This window comes from Eublepharis macularius, chromosome 2 (assembly GCF_028583425.1).
Source record: "Eublepharis macularius isolate TG4126 chromosome 2, MPM_Emac_v1.0, whole genome shotgun sequence".
Lineage (NCBI taxonomy): Eukaryota > Metazoa > Chordata > Lepidosauria > Squamata > Eublepharidae > Eublepharis > Eublepharis macularius.
The window spans coordinates 117,355,177-117,380,338 of NC_072791.1; the positions used below are offsets into that span (position 1 = coordinate 117,355,177).

The 25,162-nt window shown below is 40.6% G+C and overlaps 1 protein-coding gene across 7 annotated transcripts in view; it reads left to right on the plus strand.

Annotated features, from left to right (window-relative positions):
• The window catches only part of PPFIBP2 (PPFIA binding protein 2), a 189,926-nt gene that overhangs the window by 160,471 nt on the left and 4,293 nt on the right, over positions 1 to 25,162 (plus strand). For 6 of the 7 annotated variants that reach the window (XM_054972944.1, XM_054972945.1, XM_054972947.1 and 3 more), the window contains 12 exons: positions 1,194 to 1,254; positions 3,095 to 3,136; positions 3,891 to 4,035; positions 7,585 to 7,723; positions 8,470 to 8,598; positions 10,204 to 10,354; positions 12,066 to 12,177; positions 12,609 to 12,697; positions 13,648 to 13,770; positions 15,019 to 15,144; positions 22,745 to 22,933; positions 24,122 to 24,301. In XM_054972944.1, the coding sequence (XP_054828919.1) occupies positions 1,194 to 1,254; positions 3,095 to 3,136; positions 3,891 to 4,035; positions 7,585 to 7,723; positions 8,470 to 8,598; positions 10,204 to 10,354; positions 12,066 to 12,177; positions 12,609 to 12,697; positions 13,648 to 13,770; positions 15,019 to 15,144; positions 22,745 to 22,933; positions 24,122 to 24,301 (1,486 nt within the window). The remainder of the gene's footprint in view (positions 1 to 1,193; positions 1,255 to 3,094; positions 3,137 to 3,890; positions 4,036 to 7,584; positions 7,724 to 8,469; positions 8,599 to 10,203; positions 10,355 to 12,065; positions 12,178 to 12,608; positions 12,698 to 13,647; positions 13,771 to 15,018; positions 15,145 to 22,744; positions 22,934 to 24,121; positions 24,302 to 25,162) is intronic. The other variant, XM_054972946.1, reaches the window with a different exon arrangement.

Sequence of the window (25,162 nt, forward strand, 5' to 3'; positions counted from 1 at the left end):
TTTACTTTCATTCGTGACTCCTGAGTGAGTGAGTGAGAGAGAGAGTGACTGCCTGCCTGCCTGCAAGCCGGGCTGCTGGTGTAAAGGAGGGCAAGTTGCTTTGATTTCACTTGCTTTGGTTTCATTTGTGACTCTTGAGTGAGTGTCTGCCTGCAAGCCGGGCTGCTAGTGTGAAGGAGGGTAAGCTGCTTTGATTTCATTTGCTTTATTTTCATTTTTGACTCCTGAGTGTGTGAGAGAGAGTGTGGACTGGAGGCGGAGAGAGAGAGAGAGTGGGGTGGGGGTAGAGGGAAAGAAAGAGTGTGGGGGGAGATTGGAGGGAGGGGGGTGGTATAGAGAGAGAGAGAGAAATCAATCCACAGATCATGAATACAAATATCCACAGACCTCGAATTCATTTCATCTGAGGCTCAGCTCTACTGCTTCAGTTATCTGCCTAGCATGCCATTTTCCTTCTTGAGTTGCCCAGGAGATGCAGTTGAGGTCTGAACTGTGTTAGAAAGCTCTGTGCTGGCCTAGCAAGTGCACAAGGTGGCCACTTAGAGAGGGTTGTAGAGTTAAGTGCCTTACAGTGCAATTTTAAGCAGAGTTACTGCAGTCTAAGCCCATTGAAGGGACCTCTCCCTCAGTTTGATCTTGGCCACTGCAAGGACAGGGTTGTTCCTTAGTGTGTACTACACTGTGTAGTGACTTTTTTCCTCTGAGGTTATTTTTTTGTCATCTTTTGATTGTTATCTGTTGATTGTCATCTTCCAGAAGGGCCCTAGGAATACATATCTGTATTCCTTTGGAGGGAGAAAAAGGGCACTCTGGAGGGTGATAAAGCCTCCCCGAGTGATGTCAGGGGGTGTGGCATATGCAAATCAGTTATGCCAATGACACACTTCCGGTGATGGCAAGGGGTGTGGCATATGCTAATGAATTATGCTAATAAGTTATACTAATGAGCTCCTGCAGTTCTTTTTCTACGAAATGACCCCTGGCTAGCACTGCATGCTAATGGACCAGTGCACATGGGAAGTGCTTTTTAACATAATGGTATTAAATGCATGGAATGTGTCATTTAGGGGCCTTGGTGTTACGGGCTATAAGTGAGAAAAGATTTTTGAAATAATGGTTAGCATTTTTACCTAGATATTCCTGAAAAATGTAAGTTTATTGTTTTACATTACTTATCACCTTATCTTTTCAAGGGTCTTTCAGAAAAAAATATCAAGTAGTCTAGAAGACTTGCAAAGTGACTCTCTGGAAAAGGTTTGCTTAAAACATTTCAGCTTTTGCATAATAAATGTGTGTTATATATTTCTGTATGTTCTATGCCCAGCAAGTAAAAAGTTGGTATTTTACCATATTTTGAGATCCAGGAAAGGTCTGCACAAACTGAGACTATGGACTACCCCATAATTTTATCAAAAGAAAATCAACTAAATAACATATAGTCAGACCTTATATAGAGAATCTTTTAATAAAAATTTGGCGAATGTTTGTGCTTAGATGTTTCATTTCTAGCTAACTCAATTGGAAAGGTGATAGATCAATATAATGATAACCAGAGGCTGTGTGCTTAATCCCAGAATTTCTTACACTGTTTCTCCAGCATGTTTCCTCTGACTTTTTGATTTTATTCTTGCAATACAGTTTGTGGTACTGTTGATGTTACGTATGGCAAATTAATGAAAGACTAATTTAATTTTGTTTGGATTTATTTTCTCCTTTTTCTGTATACCATTATGGCATATTCAGCCTATGGATGTTTCTGTATGATTAGGAAGCTATTTTGTCACAGCTAGGCATTGAGAACAATATAAAGGTGATCATTGCTGAACAATATAAAGTCTAGTTTAACCACACTTTTAGCACTGCTTAAATTTAAGAGTATTAATTAGAGGAACGAGTGTGTAGGAATCTTTGTTCAAGTCTGTAATAGTTTGTAAGTTTAGGCAAAATAGTTTGTAAGTTTAGGCTTATTTGTCAAAATCTATGATGCATAGGTGCTTATTAATATTGTGACTGAATGTGCCCAGTCAGAATCCTGTATGTATTATGGGATTCCTCTAGAAAACTATTAGGAGTTCCTCAGTGAGATTAATAATGGTAGACCAGTTCCTTGAAAAACAACTAGTGGATCATTACCAATCTTGCTTTGCAATGCATAGACATTTTAGGTAATTTAAGCTCAAGAGACCTTGCCTATGTTGTTGCACATGAACTAACTGCACCCTATGATGTGACCAGAATCTTTTACATCATTCTTAGAGTGCAGACAACTCGAATTAGGAGAGGATAGGTAAAGGTCCTTCAGTGAGTCATGGACAAACCATGTCCCAGCCCACTGAAGGATCTAAATTCAGCACTTATCTCATTGTGAAAAGAGTTTCCTTGAAGGTAAAATCTGTAAATGCTGTTTTCCTGTTGTAATGGCCCAGTGATATAACAGAATTTTCAATAGGTAAACTACCATTTATTAAATAATATAGCCTCTCTGATTCCATTTGGAAAAGAGGGTATATTTTAAGGTGGGGGGGGGGCAGCAATAATGCAGCATTTCTACTTGTTGGACCAAACATCAAAATGGCACATATGTGGAGTCTAATTTAAATGGCCAAACGGTGCATGTTCTTCAGACCTCATATTTGGTGTGGGGGGATTGAACATATCAGATCTTAAGCACATGGTACTTTCTGCACATTACAGATGTGAAATCTAGTGTATAGAAGTATAGTGAGTCTGGAGAATCCTGCTGCCCCAACATGCCTTGAATACAATCATTTTGTCCAACATGAATAACTTAGTGTTGATTGGTTTGATTCTTGCGGTTTTATAATTATTTCAGTGAGTGGTTAAACATCTGATTTATATCCCTAAATTACAGTACACTTGTTTGGATCCACTAGAAGGCACAAATTACAGTAGAGGCTGGATTTGGCCTGTGTTAGTGTTAATTATGCTGTTTTGAGGAGAAAATAAAGCTCCTAGTGTCCTCGCAGAGGATCACTAGAAATCTAACTAAAATGTCACTCTTTGTTTGCACTAACACTTGTTTGTTATTTTCTTTCTCTCCCATTTTGAAATTACCCTTCCTGCAACTTCATAGCATGTAGATGAGAAGCCTGTAGAACATGATATAGAACAAGAGGTATATTCTGTTTAACTCCATTTTTTTAACACTGACATACTGAAATTATTATTTAGTTGTGTACTTATTTTTACTCCATGTTTCCCTTGAGTGCCTCTCTTTCTGAACATTAAAAAAACAGTGTGTTAGGCAAATTAGTTAACTTTTCTGTAAGATACTTATCTTAAAAAAAATTTTTAAATCCCTGTATTAGTAGAGAAGTTGATATTTCGTATGCTTGTGTTTAGCTAAATATCATATGGTCTACCCACCAGTTAAAATGGCAGAACCATTCATTTCCTCCTTCCTGCAAAATACACAGACCACAGTATGACACAAGAAGAGAGCAGGTAGACTGGTATATGCTGCTCTGGCTGACTGAAGCAAGTGTGAACCTAGCCACGCATATAATTCCAAATTCAGTAGTTTCTTACTTGTTATTAATTACTCAGAAAGTAGGGTTAAGCAGATAAGCAGATAAAAATATACATGTGATTCAGAAGAAATGACAAAGTCTGGTGTATGGTTACTTAAATTTGCTCATTGAGCTTAGTACTTCCTCCTCCTCCCAGTTCCCCAAATAACCAGAAAAGCCAGAGTGAATTTGGAAAGTTGCTTGGGAATCTTAATATGTAAACCGAAGGGGAAAGAATGTGGGGAGCTTATCACCAAAGTTCAGTGCCACCACAGAGCACCAAGTTTGGACAGAGAAAAGAGCTCAGTTTGAAGTGAACGCAGCAGGCTTTAAATGTAAGTTTTGCATGTTTTTTTAAAGGAAAACAAATCACATGTGAAAAGCAGCAAGTACCAGACCTTGCCAGGAAAGCTTCTTCGTACTGCACACAATGTTAACAACATGCCTGCTTCCCCAGATGCATGTCATGTGAATGGCAATGAGGACAACAGCATACAGAGCCTAAGTATGTACTTCAGGGAGAAGAATGAAGTTTTTGTGTGTAAATAACATGCCATGCCATGATATAAAACTTAGCCTGAAGTTTCTTTAGCATATATACTATGATGCGACTTGAAGAACTGCCTCCTCCCATATTGTCCAGCCCACCAGTTAAGATCTGCCTCACTAGCCCTATCTCTGTGCCCCTGCCTTCAGAGGTGAAGCAGGTGGCAACAAGAGACAGGGCTTTTCCAGTAGTGGCACCTTTCTTGTGCCCTTCCCCTTGAGGCTCACCTGGTGCCTACATTGCTTTTCTTAGGCTCCAAGCTAGACATGGGCATGAACAGGGGGAAAAAAGAACATGGTGTTCGTTGTTCGTTGCCATCCACGAACAATGAACATTGATGAACATGATCCTGTTCATGAACATGTTCGTTGTTCGTGGGAGCCAGCAGGCTCTCCTCCAACCATCAAGATCCCTACTGCACCACTCCCAGAAACCCTACCTGAGCAGGCAGCAGGAAAGGTACCCATAATAAATAATAGCTTGGTCTCAAAGCCTGGCAGCAGCCCTGGAACCTGAAGGGGTAGATCCCTCCCACCACACACAAAGAAAATTTAAGCTCCAGTGCACTCCCCTTGTCTCTTTAACAGCAGCTGTCTCTTCCTGAAAGCCAGAGCTAGGAGCCCCCCTCCCCCCTGGTCTTTTCCTCTTGTAACAAATTTGGAGCTCCAGTCCACACTTGGAAGGAAGACCTGCCTATCAAGCTAAATTGGGCTTCGATTGGGGTTTCCAGGGCAACAGCAGGAGTTCAGACAGAGTTCAGACAATCCCTGCCTGAGTTGCCATGGGAATTGATTGCAGGTGCCAGACTGTCTGGCTTCACGAACAGCAATGAATGAGGCTTGCAACGACCACCTGTTTGTTTAGAATGGGGCCTCACAAACAGCTTGTTCGCGAACAGCAGATTTGGCTGTTCATGGGTTTTTTTAGTTCGTATTGCTGTTCGTGCCCATCTCTACTCCAAGCCAAAACATTTCTGTTCACCTAGGCTTTTCAGTCTTGAAACTTACTTTAAGCAGTCAGTGGCCTGTTTTTATGGTCTGTGTTTTCTAACCTGAGTTTTTAGTGCTGGATTTTAATCAATATATTTTTATGTTTTGTTTCTATTATTTCTTTAATAATTTTTGTAAGCTGCCTCAGGAAGATTCCTGAAGAGGCAGTATAAACATTTTCTAAATAAATAAGTATAAGGGTAGGGCCTGGATTCCCCCAAAGAGATTTTGACAGTGACAGTCGGGGCGTGGGGTTTGTTTTCCAAGTACACATACCCTTGATTTAGATCAGGGCTGTGTCTGTGACATGGCGTGGGAGGAAGTTTTCAGCCTTCCTCCGTGTATAATTTTCCAGTCCAAGACAGGCCTGGAGTATTCTATTTGTCCCATGGGGAGGATAACCAACAGTACACATAACCAACCTTCCAACATGGCAGATAGCACTCATGCTCATTTGGGGGTGGATAAAGGGCATGGGAGAGAATCTGAAGTCCCTTCTCCCCCTGGGCCCCAGTCTTGATCTGAATTGGGGCCCCATATGCTTGAAAACAAGCTTTCCTCCTCCTGACTGTTAGAGTCAAAGTCGGGTCAGGGGAACAGATTGGTACATGTAATTTGACCCTTATGGTGTGCCTGCAAGCAACCAAAGCCAGGCATTTGTGGGCACATGCCACAACTTTAGATGTACAAAATTCTGTATGTGAACAACTGCCTCGCTTCAATTGGTAGCAGCTCACTGTCAGTACAAGCTACCACCATGCACAGGGGCTGTGCCAGGAAGCCTACATATTAGACACATCTCTCAGAATTAAGCATTGTTAATTTTCAGTGGAACTTTAGGTAATTCTCCTTCTATATCTGTTTGTATAGCTATTTGTATTGCTGTGTTTTTGATGGGGCTTTAACATATTCGCTGCAGTCCAGTGCTTATTGTGCTTCTGCCTCAAGCCTCAAAATTGGGGTTGTACAGGCTAGCTTTACATTGAATGACGCAACTTTGCTTGAAGTCAGGAACTGAATTTAGGAATTTATTTATAACTATTAGTCATTTTTAGCCTATTTATGACTATGAAATGGCTAACAGTAAATGTAAATAGAATAACAATAATTGATAGCCATTTAGCTGAGAAAGAGGGGAGTCTTTGTTCTTGTTTTCTGTCTAGTTTAGATGTATATTTGAGGATATGTTCCATAGAAAATCCTTTTGAAAATGTACCATTTCAACTAGATTGATCTCTACTCAGTGCACCCCTTGAGCGCTCACTTTCACCTGCTTTGTTACTTTGCTTCCTGCCAATTTTTAATTTCCTGCCTTGGCTGTTCATTTTCTTTGCTTTTCTATAATTTTTTTTGCTTGAATTTCCTATCACCTTTGCTTCTTCATATGGCTTTCTGGTTCTTGGAATGATTGAAGATCGCATCAGGAGTGTCAGTGCGCCAGTATTAGGTATTGTATTCACCATCAGTGCAAAGCATCTATGCTAACTATAAATTTGTGGGTTTTTTTCAATTCTCAGTTGAACATGATAATTGCAAGTATTAAATTGCCTAAATTTAATTTGTAGCCCTTGAAGGCAAAGGAAACTTTGCTCTTAGTACAATGGAATTTAAACAGACCAGATTTTGTTTTCTGAATTAATCTGTAGGAATATTGATCTGTACAATGCAATCCTAAACCACTTTCCTGGGATAAACTTTAATGAAAAGGCCTAAGTAGGATTTTGAGTAGACCTGTCTAGAATAGGTCTACAAGTGTATGTATGATGGGACAAAATTAAAACCCTAATCTAATGTTGTGGAATTACTTATTATATTGGATTCAAGGGCGATCCTCATGATCGCTGGAGCTTCTCATGCTCCGCAGAACGAGCCGGGCCACCCCACAAGACCCTTTCTGGCTCACAGACACAGCAAAGGACGTCCACTGACGTTACACAACTGCGGTTCCGAACTCCCGACCTCAAGCGATCCGCCGGCCTCAGCCTCCTGTGTTCAGGCTGGGATTACAGGGACGTTTATTTTTTAATTTTTTAAGAAAAAATGTGTCCCAAGAAAATTTTGTGCTGAAATGTCCTGGACGTTTGCCAGAATGAATCTCAAAAACTCTGTTGAAAATCACATTTTAAAAAAATGTCTCTTGTATCCACTTTGCAAGTCAGATTGTTGTTACTAATATACAAATTGATTGGTAAACCTGACCATTGTGCAGTGTGGTTACAGAGCTTGGAATATCCTGTTTTCCTCCACCTGGGCCTCCCAGTGTGGTAAGTTTTAAGAACATTATGATGAGCTTTTTTTATAGATGGTAATGGAATGGTATAGGAATTTGTGAGATACCCAGCATATAAATTTGAGAGGATGTGTGAGCCTTGAATTCAACAACATTTTGCTGTATAAACTGATTACATCTCAAATAATTTAGGATACATTAGGGCCTACTTTCCACCAAGTGGTGCCCTTTGGATAGGTTTGGTATTTTAGCTTCATACATAAACTCAATCGCATTTTTAAATCACAGGGGATTCTGAGAATATGGATGGTACAATGACTTCAGATGATCTTTCACCCTTGTCATCTGGAACAGAATCAGGTGCACAGTCTCCATTATCTCCAGAAAGTAAAAGAAGCCCAAAAGGAATAAAGAAAATATGGGGAAAGTAAGTGTTTCTATTTTCTGTCTGTCTTCTAATAAGCAAACCTTTTAAAGAGGGCAAATAGACAAAACACTGGAGATTCTTGACCAGACATCTTTTATTTTCTTTAAAAGTAGCTGCTGCCAGGGATGAGGGATTTGGATCAGAGATCTCTCTCACAGTGACATCCTAAGCAGAGCTGAACCCTTCTAAGCCATTGATTCTCAATGTACTTAAAAGGGTGTGACTCAATTTAGGACTGCACTGTATGTTCCACTATTGAAATTATCTTTCCTTCAGTCTGGCCAAAAATTTTGGATTTTGTCTCTTAGCCAGGAAAGAACAAACTGACAGCCTTCTTCCCTCCATTCAGGAAGTCTCTAAGAGCTCTGCTGGAATTCCTGGGATTCCTGACCAGCTCCCAGCCAGTTTTCTCCTTTAAAGTACTATTAGATCTTGTGAAAAAATTATTAGCCTTGTGGCAAGCTCTAGTGCTACAGGAGAATAACCTTATTCTGTCAGCTAACCCACCATTAACATGCCAGGCAGGCTGAAAGTTAACTATATACGCTGGTTTTACTTTGTCCAGCTATGTTAGACTAACCTCTAAGCATTAGCAGAGTGCAAATTAAACATTTCTCTTGCAAAGGCACCTGTAAGACGTGGGATGCATTCACAGTATGCATATGGATATTGAGATCTTGTATTAGAATTGATATTGCTTGCATTTTAATGCCTGGTGACATTTTATTTTTAATCTCTCCCAAAAGAATACGCAGGACTCAGTCTGGCAATTTTCCAGGAGATGATCTGGGCTTGGTTGAGTTTCGGAGAGGTGGCCTCCGTGCAACAGCTGGACCTAGATTGTCTCGATCAAAGGAAACCAAGGGACAAAAGAAGTAAATGCTGGTTGATTATTATTAAATATTTCAGAATGAAGCATTTGCCATCATCAATTTGATTGGTGTTCAGCAATCTACACTGTTTACCTTGCAACTCTCTAGAGATGTTTCCTAACAAACGCTTTCTCTTCCTTCCATTAGAAAAATAATGGTAAAGGTCTTATCAACAATTGGGAGTGGGGGTAGAACAGTTGATTTCAGAATTTTGAAATCACTTTTAATTTCTTAAAAGCAAGTAGCCCGTGGTCAGATGAAGACTGTCTGTTGTAGGGAAACTTGGTGGCAGCATCATCTGGGGCATGGGCAGGTTTTCACTCCTCTTCCCTCCACACAATGTCCCTGATAGTTTGTTTACTTAGTGCAAACTATTAAGAGCAGAAGTTGTACCTGCATGTGTAGCTCTTGTCTCCAACAGTATGTCTTGTTCATGTTAAACTGGGAGAGAAGGTCAGAACTGAGGAATTTTCTGAGTAAACTTAGAATGCACACAGTCCTTTCTGCTCCCCCATGTTTAATATTCCATTTCGTTAATGATATGGCTACAGTGATCCATGTTCGGACAGTATCCCTGTTAGATTACTGCAATATTCTTTGTGTTGGGCTGCCTTTGAAAATGGTCCAAAACTTTTAGCTGATTCAAACTGTAGAAACCAGGCTATTGTTCGGGGCAGGATATAGGGATCATGTCAACCTAGTGAGGAAAGATCTGCATTGGCTGTCCATTTGTTTTCAGGCACATATTAGTTCTTACTTTTAAAGCCCTAAATGGCTTGGGGATCACATTGTCCAGCCAGTCAGTTAATATCTACCTCAGAAGCCCTGAGCTTAATGCCTTCAGAGGTAAGACAGGTGACAACAAGAGACAGGGGTTTGACAGTAGTGGCACCTCACAGGCACCTTCCCCTTGAGGTTCGCCTGGTACCGGTATTGCTTTTGGGGGAGTGGCAGGCCAGAACATTTCTGTTCACTCAAGCTTTTAATTAAGGCATAGATCCTTTAACACTATTTTATGGTGTACTTTTAATCTGAAAATCGCTATTATAAACTGTTCGGTGATCTCTGCTTTTATGCTGTGGCTGAATTTCTTTTTTATTTTAATTAATCACTTTTACTGTTTTATGTTTTTATTATATCTTAGTCTATAAGCTGCATCAGGCAGGATCCCTGGTGAGGTGCCATAATTTTCTTTCTAAATAAATAAATGATCACATTTATAATAACATATAAATGAAAGCAGTTTCTAGAGGGTCAATGAACACTACAAACCTTGTGTGAATAAGAGGCAAGAGAATCAGTGTGTCTTTGTGCCCTGACCGGTGACAATGGGATTGGCTGAGCTGTACCAGGAGGGTTCCCCAGTCCCCACCCACAAGCTCAGCTTCTGGCATATAAGGCTTATTGGGTCTTGCCTGTTACATTGCAATAACCAGGCTCAGCATCCTTCCCCCTCATGCTAGGACAACTGCAGAGACCTGGGAAGCCTCAAGTTCTCTTTCCCCCCTTCCCCAATGCAAGATTATTGAGAGAGTCTGACAGTAGGTGCCATAGAATCTAACAATGATAATATAATGTGAGTCTCGTGCTTTTCTTTGTGCTTCCTAGTGATCATAATGCCCCCTTTGCCCAATGGAGCAATGAACGAGTTTGTAACTGGCTTGAGGACTTTGGTCTTGGTCAGTATGTAATTTTTGCACGGCAATGGATAACTTCCGGCCACACACTTTTAACAGCAACACCACAGGATATGGAAAAGGTAAGAGACTGAGAACGTGGGTGTTACCATTTAAACAGTAATTCAAAGCAGTCTGGGTTTTATCCAATAGCAATTGTCAGTTAAGGTACAGTATTTTTAAAAAGATAGAAAATAAATTCCTTGCTTATCACTGACTACCTTGATGATAACAGGATGTATTACCTGCTTGGAAGCATCAGGCAACAGTTTTGGCAGGACTGTAAGGGGAAGAGATTTCCCGAAATGAAGAGCAATTACATAAAGAGAAAAATCATATCAGATGACTGGGGAGAGAGGGCTGTTTGTATCCTCCTTCCCACCCCACTCCAGTGCTTTCATAGTTCACTGCTGCTGGTAAGAATTAGAAGCTGCAGACTGTCCATCTGTCTGCCCGGATGACAAGAAGCCTCCACATCAGGACAAAACATCTGGTGCTACCTGGTCTTGGTTGCTAGAAAGCACTCTTTAGAGGCAGGAAATTTCTCTCACTGCTATCAGAGAAACTGTTAAAGAGCAGTAGCTATAGTAGAGAGAACTGGGGAGAAGATATTGTATATCATTCTGTGTCCATTGTCCCCTCCCCCCACCTTCATAAGTCATCACTTCCTTTTTAAAAAATATTAGTTATTGTTTCTATGTGTTTGGTTATCATGAGCTGTCTTGGAGGCCAGTTATGAAGCAGTTCAGAAAATTAATAGTAAGTAAACACATCTACACATGACTTCTGTTATTAACACATGGGAAAAAGGACTCTTTAGATTTGAGAATGTTGAGACCATTGTTGGGATATTGGTGGAAGGTCAGCAAAGATGCTGTGTCTCCCAGGATGCCTACCCCATGCATGGGATGGTTGCAGAATATTTTGACACTTCAGTGCCAGAATGCTTCTCAGCTTGGAATCAGTGGATACACGGGTGCACATATGTCAGATCCTAATGCCCCTCTTGGCTTATTGGATCACAGGCAGGGCTTTTTTTCAGTGGGAATGCAGTGGAACGCAGTTCTGGCACCTCTGGAAAGTAATTACGTGTCTGCCCCCTGATCCCATTTCCTCCCTGCGCACAGCCAAAGGCACCCAGCTCTTTTGCGACATGCTGAGCCTCAGCAGTGATGAGACAGGAGTGGGCCCCACACCCCAGCTTGCTGGGGAGGGGCTGCCTCTGCTGCCACTTCCTTGAGTGTGTCTCCCTGGCCAGAGGCAGAAGGGAGCCTCCCCACCCACGAGGGTGCACCAGGCAGTGGAGCAGCTGGCATGGCCAGTTGGCACAGGAGATTTCCTATTCCTGGTGCCAAGACCAGGCTCCTGGGGGGCGGCCGCACCCTGTGTGATGCTGTCACTTCCTGGAAGTAATGTCAGTTCCTGGAAGTGACATCATCGTGTGGTCCCAGGAACATGTGCAAAGTACGCACGCGTGTGGTGCCAGGGGTGCCACCCATTACCAGGAGTTGCTCTGGGTGCTGGCAACACACACTATGCCATTGAGTTCTACCACCTCTTTTCCCAGAAGAATACTCTGATCACAGGTCTAATGATTCACCTTGCTGAACTATCATCAAACCATAATTTATTCTTCCCTGAGGTTTAGAGTTTCGTCCTACCTTTAGAAACTCCCCATATCAAATACAGCAACTAATTCAAGTTACAGTTTCTCTGGGAAATTAATCTCTAAAAAATATGGGTTCTCTGTTTGTATAATTTCCTTTTTCATGACCATTTACTGTTCTTTCATAGGAACTTGGCATAAAGCATCCTCTACATAGGAAGAAATTGGTTTTGGCTGTTAAAGCTATAAATACAAAACAAGATGATAAGTCTGCACAGCTAGATCATCTTTGGGTGACACGTAAGTGATAAAAATTGAATGAAGATCACAAATGTGGATGGTCTTTGCTGCTCACTTTATATTTTGTGGAAGCTTATTTAGTTTTAGCTGGGAGGGGCAGGTGAGCCAAGTAAGGGGTCACTGAAATAGAATGAGGGCATGAGGACATTCCAGGTGAGTTTGGATTCACTTTTGCCAATGGGCAGCTGTCCTAGTGCACATGCAAGTTCAGTAGCACTGTGTAGCTTTTGTAGCACCTGTGAAAAGTGGCAGAAGCTGCTTCTTGGCTCTGTCTTTAAATGACCACTAACAGCAAAAGCCTTGTCATGAAAATAATGATCAAGGCTAGTTTAGCATATGGGGAGGCAAAAGGACACCGAGGATGCATAAAATATGGTATTTTATGAGTTTGTATTTAATTTTTCTTTTAATCATTTGTGCTTATTTTGCAGGGTGGCTTGATGACATAGGTCTACCTCAGTACAAAGACCAGTTTCATGAATCAAGAGTAGATGGCAGAATGCTCCAATATCTAACAGTGGTAAGATTGTTTGACCTACGATTATATGTTTTAGATTCTGAACATGCAAATTGCCTTTCTTTGACACTTGTGGTAAGTAAAGTGTATAAACTGTCTTCACACCAGAATTCTTTGGCCTTATAATCTGTATATATACTTTGTCTTTTTTATTTATGTTCCTAATTTGTTCTTTTATAACTTTCCAAAATCAAATTTAAAACATTGTGAAAGTAACTGTTCTTTTGGTGGCTCTGTAAAAATTAGTGGGTTTGTTGTACTTTTCAAGGAGCTTTCAGAGGGGGGGAAAGCAATCCTTTCATACAATTTCAAGACATGTAGTCCCATTGTACAGATAACTGAAGAGAACAGGGCATGGGAAAAGATGTAAGCCAGGAAGCTGGCTCAGCAGCAGAGAGGGTTGGGTTGGGTGGTAGTGAAAAGCACAGCAGAGAATGAGAAGCTCTGTGCTATAGCATCTTAAAAATAGATTGATGTCCTGCTGGTCAGTCACGATGGCATTTCACTCTGTTTCAAATGCCTAAGACCTTCCCAGATCCCTGAGGATTGATTTCCAGAAGACAAAGCTTGTATGATGCAGCCCATGGGCCTACCCTGCTATAACAGTGACACAGCCATGAGCTATTTGTATGTTCCCCTCTCTTCCTGCATGTGTTGTTTGCACTCTGGATCAGGACTATGATGTTCAGGCCTGCCCCAACTGAGCTGCTGCCCTGATGAGAAACATTCTAGAGGAGGAGTGATTTGCCTCTTGCAGATTGGCTGTTACCATGGACCCTACCCTGTGGAATCTGTCATGAAAATCAACTCTTAAAGAGAAGCAAGTGGAAGAATAAGTGGTTGTGAAGAGGAGATTTTTGGATCCCAGTGCAAGCTGTGCCCCACTTCAATTGTAGAGTGAACTCTTGTTTCCATTGTATGCTGTGTAATCATTTTCTTGGTGTATTTTGCAGAATGACCTTCTGTTCCTCAAGGTCACAAGCCAGCTGCATCATCTCAGTATAAAGTGTGCCATTCATGTGCTGCATGTAAATAATTTCAACCCCCACTGTCTACGGAGGAGGCCAGCAGATGAGGTGAAAAAACAAACCATCCTTTTTGTGAACACTAACTTCCTAGAAGTCGTGCTTGCTAGAGTTTAGAGTGAGACTAGGATCTAGGCAACCCAGGTTTCAATCTCTACTGCGCCATGGAAACTCACTGGATGACCTTGGACCAGTCACACACTCTCACCAAATGGTGGAGAGGAGAACAACGTAAGCCACTTTGGGTCTCCATTGGGGAGAAAGGCAGGGTATAGATGAAGTAAATAAATGAAATAAAAGGAAAGTGCAAATTATCTTGTGCCTTCTTCACTTTTCACTCTTTGCTCATGTGCTGACCGATATGCACAGGGAGCAGCTTGTGAAATCATGAGTAAGTAGTCTTTGCAAATGTTTATCCATGAGTAGATCTGCCAGCAGACTGAAGCCCTACCCTGCCAGATGATTTACTCTTATTTTATTTATTTAATTAATCATATTTATATTCCGCCCTCCCCGCAAGCAGGCTCAGGGCGGATAACAGCATTAAAAACATTTGAAACATTTCATTAAACATTATCCTAAAACATTAAAAGCATTGTATAAAGATATTAAAAATAGCAGCACTCTTTTTTTTTTTAGTGGCGATTACAGAAAGTGCAGCAGTGCAATTGAAACGCGGCAGCAGCTTCAGAACAGTGGTGGGCAGCTCTCATAGGGAGGGGAGTAGATGTTATATCCTCCAGCCAGTGGAAGCCCAGCCTCAGCCATAAGCCTGGCGGAACAGCTCTGTCTTACAGGCCCAGAGGAAAGATAGTAAATCCTGCCGGGCCCTGGTCTCAGTAGACAGAGTGTTCCACCAGGTAGGAGCCAAGACTGAAGAGTAAATTTGACAGTGTATACATAAAGAATTTATTCCAGCATAATCCGTGTTCCATGTTTTATCAATCTACCTGTGAGGAGTAGAATTGCAGTTTCTAGAACCAAAATAAAACTGAAGTCCAGTGGCACCTTAAGAATTTATTCCAGCATAAGCTTTCGAGAATGAGAGTTTTATCTTGTTGAGAAAAGTAGGTTCCCTTTCATAGCAAAATAAATGTGGAGTTGGGAATTATTTTGTATTGTTTGATTGAAAAAGGTGATTTGACAGAGAGTACCTCTCATCATGCTTTTGTAAACGGTTGATTTACACTGGAATGAATTTAATACAGTAGCAAGAGGACATCTAGAAATAGCAACTGAGCCTGTCAGGTATCGATATCATTTATATATGTTTATTTTTATCTGTCTTTGTCCTAACAGAATAACATTTCACCATCTGAAGTAGTTCAGTGGTCCAATCACAGAGTGATGGAGTGGCTCAGATCAGTAGATCTGGCAGAATACGCACCTAACCTTCGGGGAAGTGGAGTTCATGGTGGCCTCATTGTAAGAAAATAGATCTTAAATTTTGTTTCCTTCTTTTTAAAATATAAAAATTCAAATGTGCTTTTCAAAACATGTTATAGAACTCCACACTATGCTTCTGTGAACTGATGAAAAGGGAAGTGTATTTCTTATGCTAGGAAATGTGTTCATTGTTCAGCTTTGAACTCTCTTATGAAGAGTAAATTTGACAGTGTATACATTAAATTTTATAAATGGCCATGTCTGAAGTATTTGGCATTTTAAGACATAAGTTTATGAAACTGAAATTAGAGAGCGGAAATTACTCTCAAATCAGTTATTCTCAGGGAATGCCTGCAATACCAGGAAGCTGCCATAGAGAACAAATTGTCTTTCATCCTAGAATGTCCTTTCCAAAACTGCTAATGTCAAATTGTTTAGATGGAAGATGAACAATTGTTAACAATTTAATAAAAGAAGGATATTTTTGACAAGAGTTCATATAAAGAATATTTTGCGATTCTGAACTTCTGCTTTGTTAAGTAAGAAGAAAGTATTCCTTGCCAAGTTAATTTCTAAGAGACAGTTCTCAGCATAATCACTCATGTGAATCTGTGATCAAAATGTCCTGGTCGCTACTGATTTTCACAACCAAGGCTGATGGCCTAATAGTTTGTCAACATGTACATTCCAGAGATACTTCTGAAATGATGCTTATTGGGATTGCTGTCTAGATGTTGGACTGCCTCAAATTATCTGGTCTTGTTTCCAAAGTGAAATGAATGCGCTAGAAATTCTACCTTGTTCTGTTTTTTGCTGTTTTAATTTGGTAGAGTTCTGTATATACACACATTGCAGTATCTTTTACTTCATTCATTTATCTCTCTTCCATTCCTCTACATCACTGATGCATAGATGTGCATTGCAAAAACAGAATCCAGTGTGATGGTGCATAGTTATATTAAGATTCTTTTTATATGGTGTTTTACAAATGTACATGTGTGCATGTAAGTAAAACACCATAGGAAAAACACCTTAATGTTACACATCGGGATTGTTTTGCCATGTTCCATGTTTTATCTTTTTTTTTTAAAGTTTTTTTATTTTTTAATTACTAGTACTACAAAAAGGAAAAAGTGGGAACAGGGAGAAGGAGAAGAAACAACACATAACAACACAAACACTACATCTACAAGTAATGCATTCCCTTCATACTGCAATTATTTAACATTAGAACTTTGTAAAATGCTGTTAGATTGGTAGATCTTATAAAATACAAACTTCAATCAGGATTAGGTCTTCTTCCCCCCTCTGGGTCTCGGTCGCAATTCTCTCTGAACAGCTACAGTCACTGTGCTTGTTCCCTCCTCCCCTCCCCCTTCAGGCTTGAAATCCTCTTCTTCTTGCTGGAACTCTTGATGTTTACACACAAAGTCCCTTAGCTGGTCTTCCGATGTTATCTTGTGAGCTTGCTCTTTATAGCTAAACCAGATACCTTCCGGAAATAACCATTTGTATTTTATTTCACGTTTCCTCAGAAGAGCTGCAAACCTTTCATATTTAAATCTTCTTTTCCGAGCTAAAAATGGAACGTCCTTCAATATCTTAACCTTATTGCCCAGAAAGTCCAAGTCCGCATTGTATGAATTATATAGGATGGTGTCCCGAATCTTCTTAGATGAAAAGTCAATAATAATCTCGCGAGGCAGCTGACGCTTCGTTGCATATTTTGAAGAAGCCCGACGGACTTCCAAAATGGCGCTTTTTAACTCTTCTTTAGTTGCCTTCGCGGGTATCGCCAAAAGTTCCGACACCAGATCCTTTAAATTCTCATTTTCCTCCTCCTTCACATTCTGGAGACGCAATATTGTCTGAGCACGACAATGTACATGTGTGCATGTAAGTAAAACACCATAGGAAAAACACCTTAATGTTACACATTGGGATTGTTTTGCCGTGTTCCATGTTTTATCAATGTACAGTAACAATGTATAAAGGGGGAGATGCAGCAAAAAGAGAACCTGAAGTTGTAGTAAACTTCACATGATCCAATTCAGAAATTATTTTTTAAATATTCTACCAATTAACCTGGAATTCACAAGGAATAGGACATGGTGCAGAGCAAAATTTTGAACAATAAAGGAACAAGGGAAATCTTTTTACCCTTAATATATGTGTAGAGATGAGTGCCTGCTAAGATGCCCACTTTCAATTGCACAGGACATTGCATTTATTCCTTTAGTGTGAGCAGCTCAGTAGAAACATACTGCTCCTCCCTCTCTTGTCAGTACCTTCTTAAAACTCAAAACTCAGTGCTTTTGGTAATGAAGATTGAGATGCTCATCTTTTTAATTTATTTAATTTTAATTTATTGATAACCATACATTTAAATGGGTGTATGACTATATAGAATTGCTTATACCAAATCAAGCCATTGGCTGCTTCCATGCAGGGTTTTTCCCTCACATGTTGTCTAGCATAGCCCCACTTTTTTTCCAGCTTCTATACAAAATTATACTAATTCCAAGCACTACCTATGAGGCTCCTGAAGCTTTTTCCTTTTAATTAAATCGAAGCAGGAAATGCAGTGTGGCTATGGTTAGAGTGTCCATGTGGATACTGTACCTGCAGACAATCAGTGAAGGAGGTGTAGCTAAGCTCAATCTTCACAGTTGCAGTTTTAAGTTTCCCATCTCTCCATCTTTTAGGTCTTTAGGGCTTGCTTTCTGTTACAAACAGGGGTAGCACAGCTCAGCTGGGAAGGGAATGTGGGGTGCCAGGTCATGGGCAGGGGACCTGACATGATCAGGGGAAGGGTCAGTGCAGGAACTGCTGGCTGTTGCTTCTACACCTGGGAGGATTCCTGTAGAAGCATCCTTGGTCAGCATTGTCTACAGGAGAGCCAGTGTGGTGCACTGGTTAAAGTAGGAGGCTGCAAAATGTGCCTCACTACAGAACCACATAAGATTATTTTAAAAGAAAACGAAATCTTTAAATTAAGGTAACTAGAGAAGTATTTGAATTAAAATGAAATTCCACCCTCAAGTCATAGCTGACTTATGCCGACCCCTGGCAAGAGACTAACAGAGGTGGTTTGCCATTGCCTGTCTCTGCAATCCTACAATTGGACGGGAGATTGGAGGTCTCCCATCCAATTACTAACCAAGGCTAACCCTGCTAGCTTCTGAGATCTGATGAGATCAGGCTCTCGATACTGGAATAACCAGCTTGTGAAAGGAATGGAAGGAAAATATTTTATCAGAATAACAGGCTTCTTGGAGATGCTTTATAGAAGGGAACCGCTTGCGGGGAGGGCGGAATACAAATTTGAAATAAATAAATAAAATAAATAAATTATAGAGGTGAACAGATCCCAGTAATGCAAGTGTGAGCCATGCGCAGATTTATGCCACTGCTCTAAAACTATAACACAGGGTGCTCTCCTGTCTATTTATTACTTATTCTGAGATCACATGTGAGCCACATACTAATAAAAGACTTGCAACAACAAGAAACCTTATAGATTAATAACTACCATTTCAATTATCTTAAACTGTATATTTTCAATTATGCAAATGAACAATGTTATACAGGCTCTGCGATTATTTGTACTGAATTTTGACATAGTTTGGCTCTTTAACGTTACTGAGCCCCAGATAAGAAGGCATGACTGGGACTTGGGAGACCCTGGTTCAAATCTCCACTCATTATTTTATTTATTTATTTATTGTCCACATTTCTCGCAGAGACTCAAGGCAGATTACACAGTGTAAGTCAGTACCATCACCATCAAAGACATTCCAATAAAACGTGTAATGGGTATATACATGCAAATTCGCAAAGATTTTAAAAACCAGAAACCATGAAACTGACTGAGTGACTTAGGCTAGTCATTCAATCTCAGCCTAACTTACAGGGTTATTATAAGGATAAAATGGGGTGAGAACCAGGTATACTGACTTGAACTCCTTGGAAGGAGGGCAGGGTAAAATGCACTAAATAAAGGCCATGTCTGCCAAGCCAGCTCTCCAGGGTCTCAAGGGGAGAGGTCTTTCCCAAAACTACTAATGAAGATTCCATAGATTGAACCTGGGACCTTCAACAGACAAAGCATAAGCTTGGCCACTGAGCTGCAGTCCCTGTCAACCTGTAATGAAGCTGTGGCGTGTGCATCCATTCATTTATATAATAACAACAACAACAACATTTGATTTATATGCCGTCCTTCAGGATGACTTAACACCCACTCAGAGCGGTTTACAAAGTATGCCATTATTATCCCCACAACAAAACACCCTGTGAGGTGGGTGGGGCTGAGAGAGCTCCAGATAACTGTGACTGACCCAAGGTGACCCAGCTGGCTTCAAGTGGAGGAGCAGGGAATCAAACCCGATTCTCCAGACTAGAGTCCTGCGCTCTTAACCAGTGTTCCCGCTAATGTGACCACATGAGTGATTGCTCACAGATTCTGACTCCTCCGCTCACAGATTCTCCATTGTAGCTCACAGGTATTAACTCTCAGGTGGCCCCGCCCTCCCACTCAGCTGGCACCAGCTGACGGGTCCAGTAGGGATGGAGACTTGTCCCACTTCTCTCCTTCCTTCTCAGCTGTGGCTGGCTTAGCCCTCAGGGCGGAGCCAGAGAGTGACTCCAGCTGTCACCAGCTCTCTAGCTGGGGAGCAGAGCAGAGCAGAGCAATGGGGCCCAGCCTGACCTCGCTGAGATCCCCTCAGCCCCAGAGAGCAGAGGAGAGGTGATGGCACCTCAGCTGCTGCCATGGTGGTGTTGTTTAACTTGGCCTTGGTGCAATAGGAGGCCGGAAAGAAGAAGGATGAGGAGAGGCAGAAGGGCTCATCATCACCAAGTGCTCATCATGCCTGCTGACGGCCAGATGAGGAGGAGAAGACCATTGCGGTGCTGAAGGAGGCTGGTTGGACTTTACTGTTGATGAGGCCTCCTTTTTTAAGGCTCTTCCAAAGCGGCTTTTACAACCTGAAATGCAAACTCAGCCAAGAACTGGATCTGGCTGCCCTGTCTCAGCAAGCGGAGCATCTCCATCTAAAATGCAATCAATGGATGTAGACCAGAGTAACTCTGCATAGGATCTTGCCATTGGGGGTTTATTTTAGCGTGGCCACTTTGGGGCTGGCTCCAGATTGGCTCTCTCATTTTCTTTTTTTAAGCCGCCTTCTTCTCTGCAGGCTCACAGCCCTTCTTTGCCCCCCACCCCAAATCTGGATCTGAAGCTAAAGTGAGCCTTCAAGGGCAGCTGTGCCTGACTTGCCTTCTCCTGCAGCAGAAGCTGAGGGAAGGCCTCCTTGTTCACAGAGGAGTCTTTAAGTGCAGAATTAAACAGGAAGCCTCAAAGATTTTGCAAGGTTTGAGTCCAGTGGCACCTTAGAGACCAACAAGATTTTCAGGATATGAGCTTTCCAGAGTCAAAGCACTCTTCTTCAGATACAAAGAAAAAGGGAAGTTTCATTTTCAAAAGCTTATACCCCGAAAATCTTGTTGGTCTCTAAGGTGCTACTGGACTCCGATCCTGCTGTTCTTCTGCAGACCAAAACGGCTGCCAAACTGAAACTTTTTTGGTGCCACAAACTCTCCTCTTTCACTTTGTCCAAAACCAGTGGTTACTGGCCAATTCCAGGGGTTTAAGTTTTGATTCTGTTCATGTTAACCGGCTTGCAACCTGCTGATGGGCCCAGTTTTAGAGTATCCTAATGATGATAGATCGAAGCATTCTGGAAATGTTTCCTCCTGTCATCCTGACTTCTTAAAAGTTATGTTTTTTGTTTGTGAGCCACCTGAAGCAGCTCTCTGTACAGGTGGTACATAAATCTTCTAAAGAAAAAATCAAAAGTTTGCAATTCTATATTTACACATCCTATCCCTCTGAGTGGCAACACTGTGCAGATCTTGTTTATTTGCCCCAGAAAACTGGCAAATGGACTTCAGGCTATTGAAGTTGCATGCACAATGTTACTAAGGTGCTAGGTTTGCCATTCCTCAGCTTCTGTCTAAAATGAAAGGGGTAGATGAATCACATTTTCTTTGTGATATGGAGAAGAATAGAGAGATACTGCATTTATGTATTTTGTAATTGTCTAAAGCACAATTGTTCCAAATGTTGTAAGATTTCCAGGTGCTTGTAGAGGGTAATGGCTAACTGCCTGAGCTGAGAAATCTTAAGTCAGAATCGCACCTGAACCACAAGAAAGCCACTCAGCATGAATGTAAAACAAAAGTCCAGTGGCACCTTAAAGATTAATTTTTATTTCAGTATGAGCTTTTTTGAGTCACTGCTTCTTCAGATGTGGAAATCAAACAGAATCCTTCTTATGGGGCAGATTGGGTGGGGTGGGGATTAAGATCAAGGATGAATTCTGTCACGAGTCTTTCAAGTGCAGATTCATTATGTGGAAAAAGAAAACATGAGAATGATTCTCAGGTTGACTTCCATACATATCTGAAGAAGTCAGCACTGACTCACAAAAGCTCATCTTGAAATAAATATGCTAGTCTTTAAGGTGCCACTGGGTGTCTGCTTTATCTTGCAGCAATGGACTAACATAGCTACCCTTTTGCAATCAGCAATAACCTACCATTTTTATACAGAAGTATACGCTGATTTTTGTGGCCCTTTCACCTAATGGGACTAGATTGTCTTGGACAACTGGTTTTTATTGTTAATTTGTTTTGATTGTAATCAAAATGTATTACGTGGTTTTTGTTTTTCGTTTTACAGAGGTAAAATCAATGGGTTTAGACTGGAGTAACTTTGTACAGGATTATACTGTAAATCTCTCCACCTGCCTATTGCAATCTTGTTGGAATAGAGAAGGCTAACGTGCCCAGGATGGGATGCAGACCCTAGCACATGTTCTCTGATATATTTATATTTGTATATCAAATAGTTGGGAAGGAGAAGTATTAATAACTTTACCTATAAATTTAGTTTGATATTTAGAATCCATGTTTGAATGACTGCTTTAATTGTTGCTTCTAAGCAAGAAACAATACAAACTAAAGTAGTTTATTTGTATGTTTGTAGACTGAAACAATTTTTTTTTAAAAGGAGGCGCACTCAAAACTTTAATGAAAGTTGTTGTTTCAGCTCACAAAGTAGATTTTTAGCTCATAACACTGTACAGCTTAGAGGGAACATTGCGTACACCAAACTGGCTCTCATATACTTTGGTTATTTCTTTTTTCCCTTTATTGTTTTCTTTCACTGTCAAAATTTAGTGGCAAAACTTTTTTTCTTGGTTTCTTTTTTTAAAGTGCTGGTAACACTGGTGGTGCTATATAAACATTAATAAGCTATAGAATAGTAATATTTATTGTCCAGGCTTAGTTATAACTATAACCACTGAAAACACATTAATCCACAATTTCCAAAACTCATCTCACGAGAACCCCTACTGAAAATTGAGGGTCCATGTTTATAGAGCTGACTGCTGGAAATTATTATAATGGCTAAAACTTGTGTTGTTGTTTCATGTCTATAATACTGTGAAGCATTATGAATCCTGTGTAAAAATATTAAAACACATAATTAACTTAATACTGCTTTTTGCATTCTTAATTACTTAAAGAACATGTATAAAGAAGAGCACATCTGGTTGTGTTTCCCACCCAGATCCTTGAACCTCGTTTCAATGGTGACACTCTGGCAATGCTTCTCAACATTCCACCTCAAAAGACGCTGCTAAGACGCCATCTAACCACGAACTTCAACGTGCTAATTGGACCAGAGGCACAGCAAGAAAAACAGGAAATAATGGAATCTACCGCTTACTCGCCTCTGACCACCACTGCTAAAGTTCGGGTAGGCTATGTGGAAGTTTTGGAATTGTTAGGCACTGTTAATTTCCTGCTGTATGGTTTAAAAGAACAGCCTTAGAAGGAGTTTGTTTTTCTTTCTATATAAAAATGTATGGATGATATTCAATGCACATTAAAAGCCTATGGGTTGGAACCAGACTAAATTTTCTACTAATGGAGGGGAAGGTGTCATTTCTGACAATTCCTCTGTCTTGATTTGCACCCTCCAACCCATACTCCATCCATCAAGTGCAGCATTCCTGAGAGGATAATGGGTACAGCAGGAAGGGGAGAAGTAGACTAAAGCTGACCCAAGTGCCTTCTGTTAGTAAAAACTTAGTTTGGATCCAACCCTAAATCTGTTTTATCAGTTTAGCTGCTAAGATCCCCCCCCCAAAAAAGTTATGGGAAATGTAGTTTGGTGAGGGTGCTAAGAATTATTTTGTCTCCAGGAAAGAGGTAATGGCTGTTAGATCAGTGTAAGGTTCAGGGCTTTTTTTCTAAGAAAAGAGGTGGTGGAACTCAGTGGGTTGCCCTAGGAGAAAATGGTCACATGGCTGGTGGCCCCGCCCCTGATCTCCAGACAGAGGGGAGTTTAGATTGCCCTCTGTGTCTTCTACAGAAGAGTTAGAGGAAGATTCTTTAGGCTAGAGGAACTTTCTCCATCCTGAGATAGCATATCATCCATTGATTTTAATGGATTTTGGCTGGAGTCACTTTGTTTAGGATTGCACAGAAAATGGCTCTCATCCCAATATCTTTATTGCATGTTGCACTTTGCTTTTTACTAGCATAAGAGCCAAACTAGACATGATGGTATCCATGGGGATACCACTGCAATTTTAAAATGTAAAATGAGCAACTTAAAAATGCTATGATGGCCTGATCCTGATACCCCCCCAAGCCATTTTGGCACTTGAAAAGGTGCAAAGAGGGGAGAGAACAGCTCATCCCACCATGCTGCAAGCCCATTAGACCCTTGTGGCATTTTTAAAGCACCTATTTAGATCTTTAAATTGGCGGTGGCATCCTGGTCTAGTTTGGCCTGCAGTTGCCTTATTCTACAGGACTTGGATTAGCTCTTATGACAGTTTTAGTACTTTAAAGTGCAGCCTAGCTTTTGGATTTCCTGCATACATTACATTATTTTCTGACAAAGTGTATACCATTTTTTCTCCTTCATTCTTCTTAGCCAAAGAAACTTGGATTTTCACATTTTGGAAACTTAAGAAAAAAGAAATTCGATGAATCTACCGATTACATTTGTCCTATGGATGCAAGTCCGAATACAACCAATGGTACTCAGAAGAACTATGGTTCATACAAAGTACATAATGTGCTCCCTGACAAAGAATTAGATAAACTGGATCAGGTGCGCTCAGGGGACTGATGTCACTCTCCTCTCATCTTCTTCATGCATTCCAACACTTATCCCAAAATCTTTTGTTACAATTTAACCGGAAATGCATCTGCATGGATTGAATGAATGTTTTGGGCTGAGGCTTGAAGGATCTTAGAATGTCATCTGAGGGGTTTTTTTTTCCTGTTTCCAGCTATATATCATCCTGCTCATCCTCTCAAGCCCTTTTTCAGGAATACAAAAAAACTTTACACAAAGTTTGATTAAAATTGAAATAAAGGCAGCTGAAAGACTTGACTTTGCATCGGTTTGCAGAGCTGCCATGGCTAAGATTCTTTGGATCTGGGCCGTTTTTTTATATTCCATAAGTATTGCTCAAAGACATTTTTCAGTTTTTTATATGTAGTTTTATTGTAAGGAATTATAAAGATGCATCTAATATTTTATTCTGAAAGCAAAACATCTGGATTGTATATTTTTAATAACATGCTTTTTCAAGCGTGTAGCATTTTTCACCAAGTTGAATGTACATGACATGTTATGAAAGGAGCTATGTCCAACCATATCTAAAATGAACAAAACAACCTTACTGCTGGAACAATAAAAGTAGTTCTTGGGGAGGAAGTCCCAAGTTCTTATATAGTGACTACTGTCTTTTTTGGTAATAGAATTACATGTAAAACATTCCCACTTTGAAGAGGTTCTGTAAAATGCCTTCTGTATGATACGGCACAGCACAGAGAAGCGTGTGTAAAGTATTTTTTTTTAAAAAACCCTGAAAAATGGAGCAGCTGACACAGGAATCCAACACAACTTCTGCTGATTCTGGTTTCCAAGTCAGAAACTAGATGAGAAAGTGGGGGAGAGGGGTGA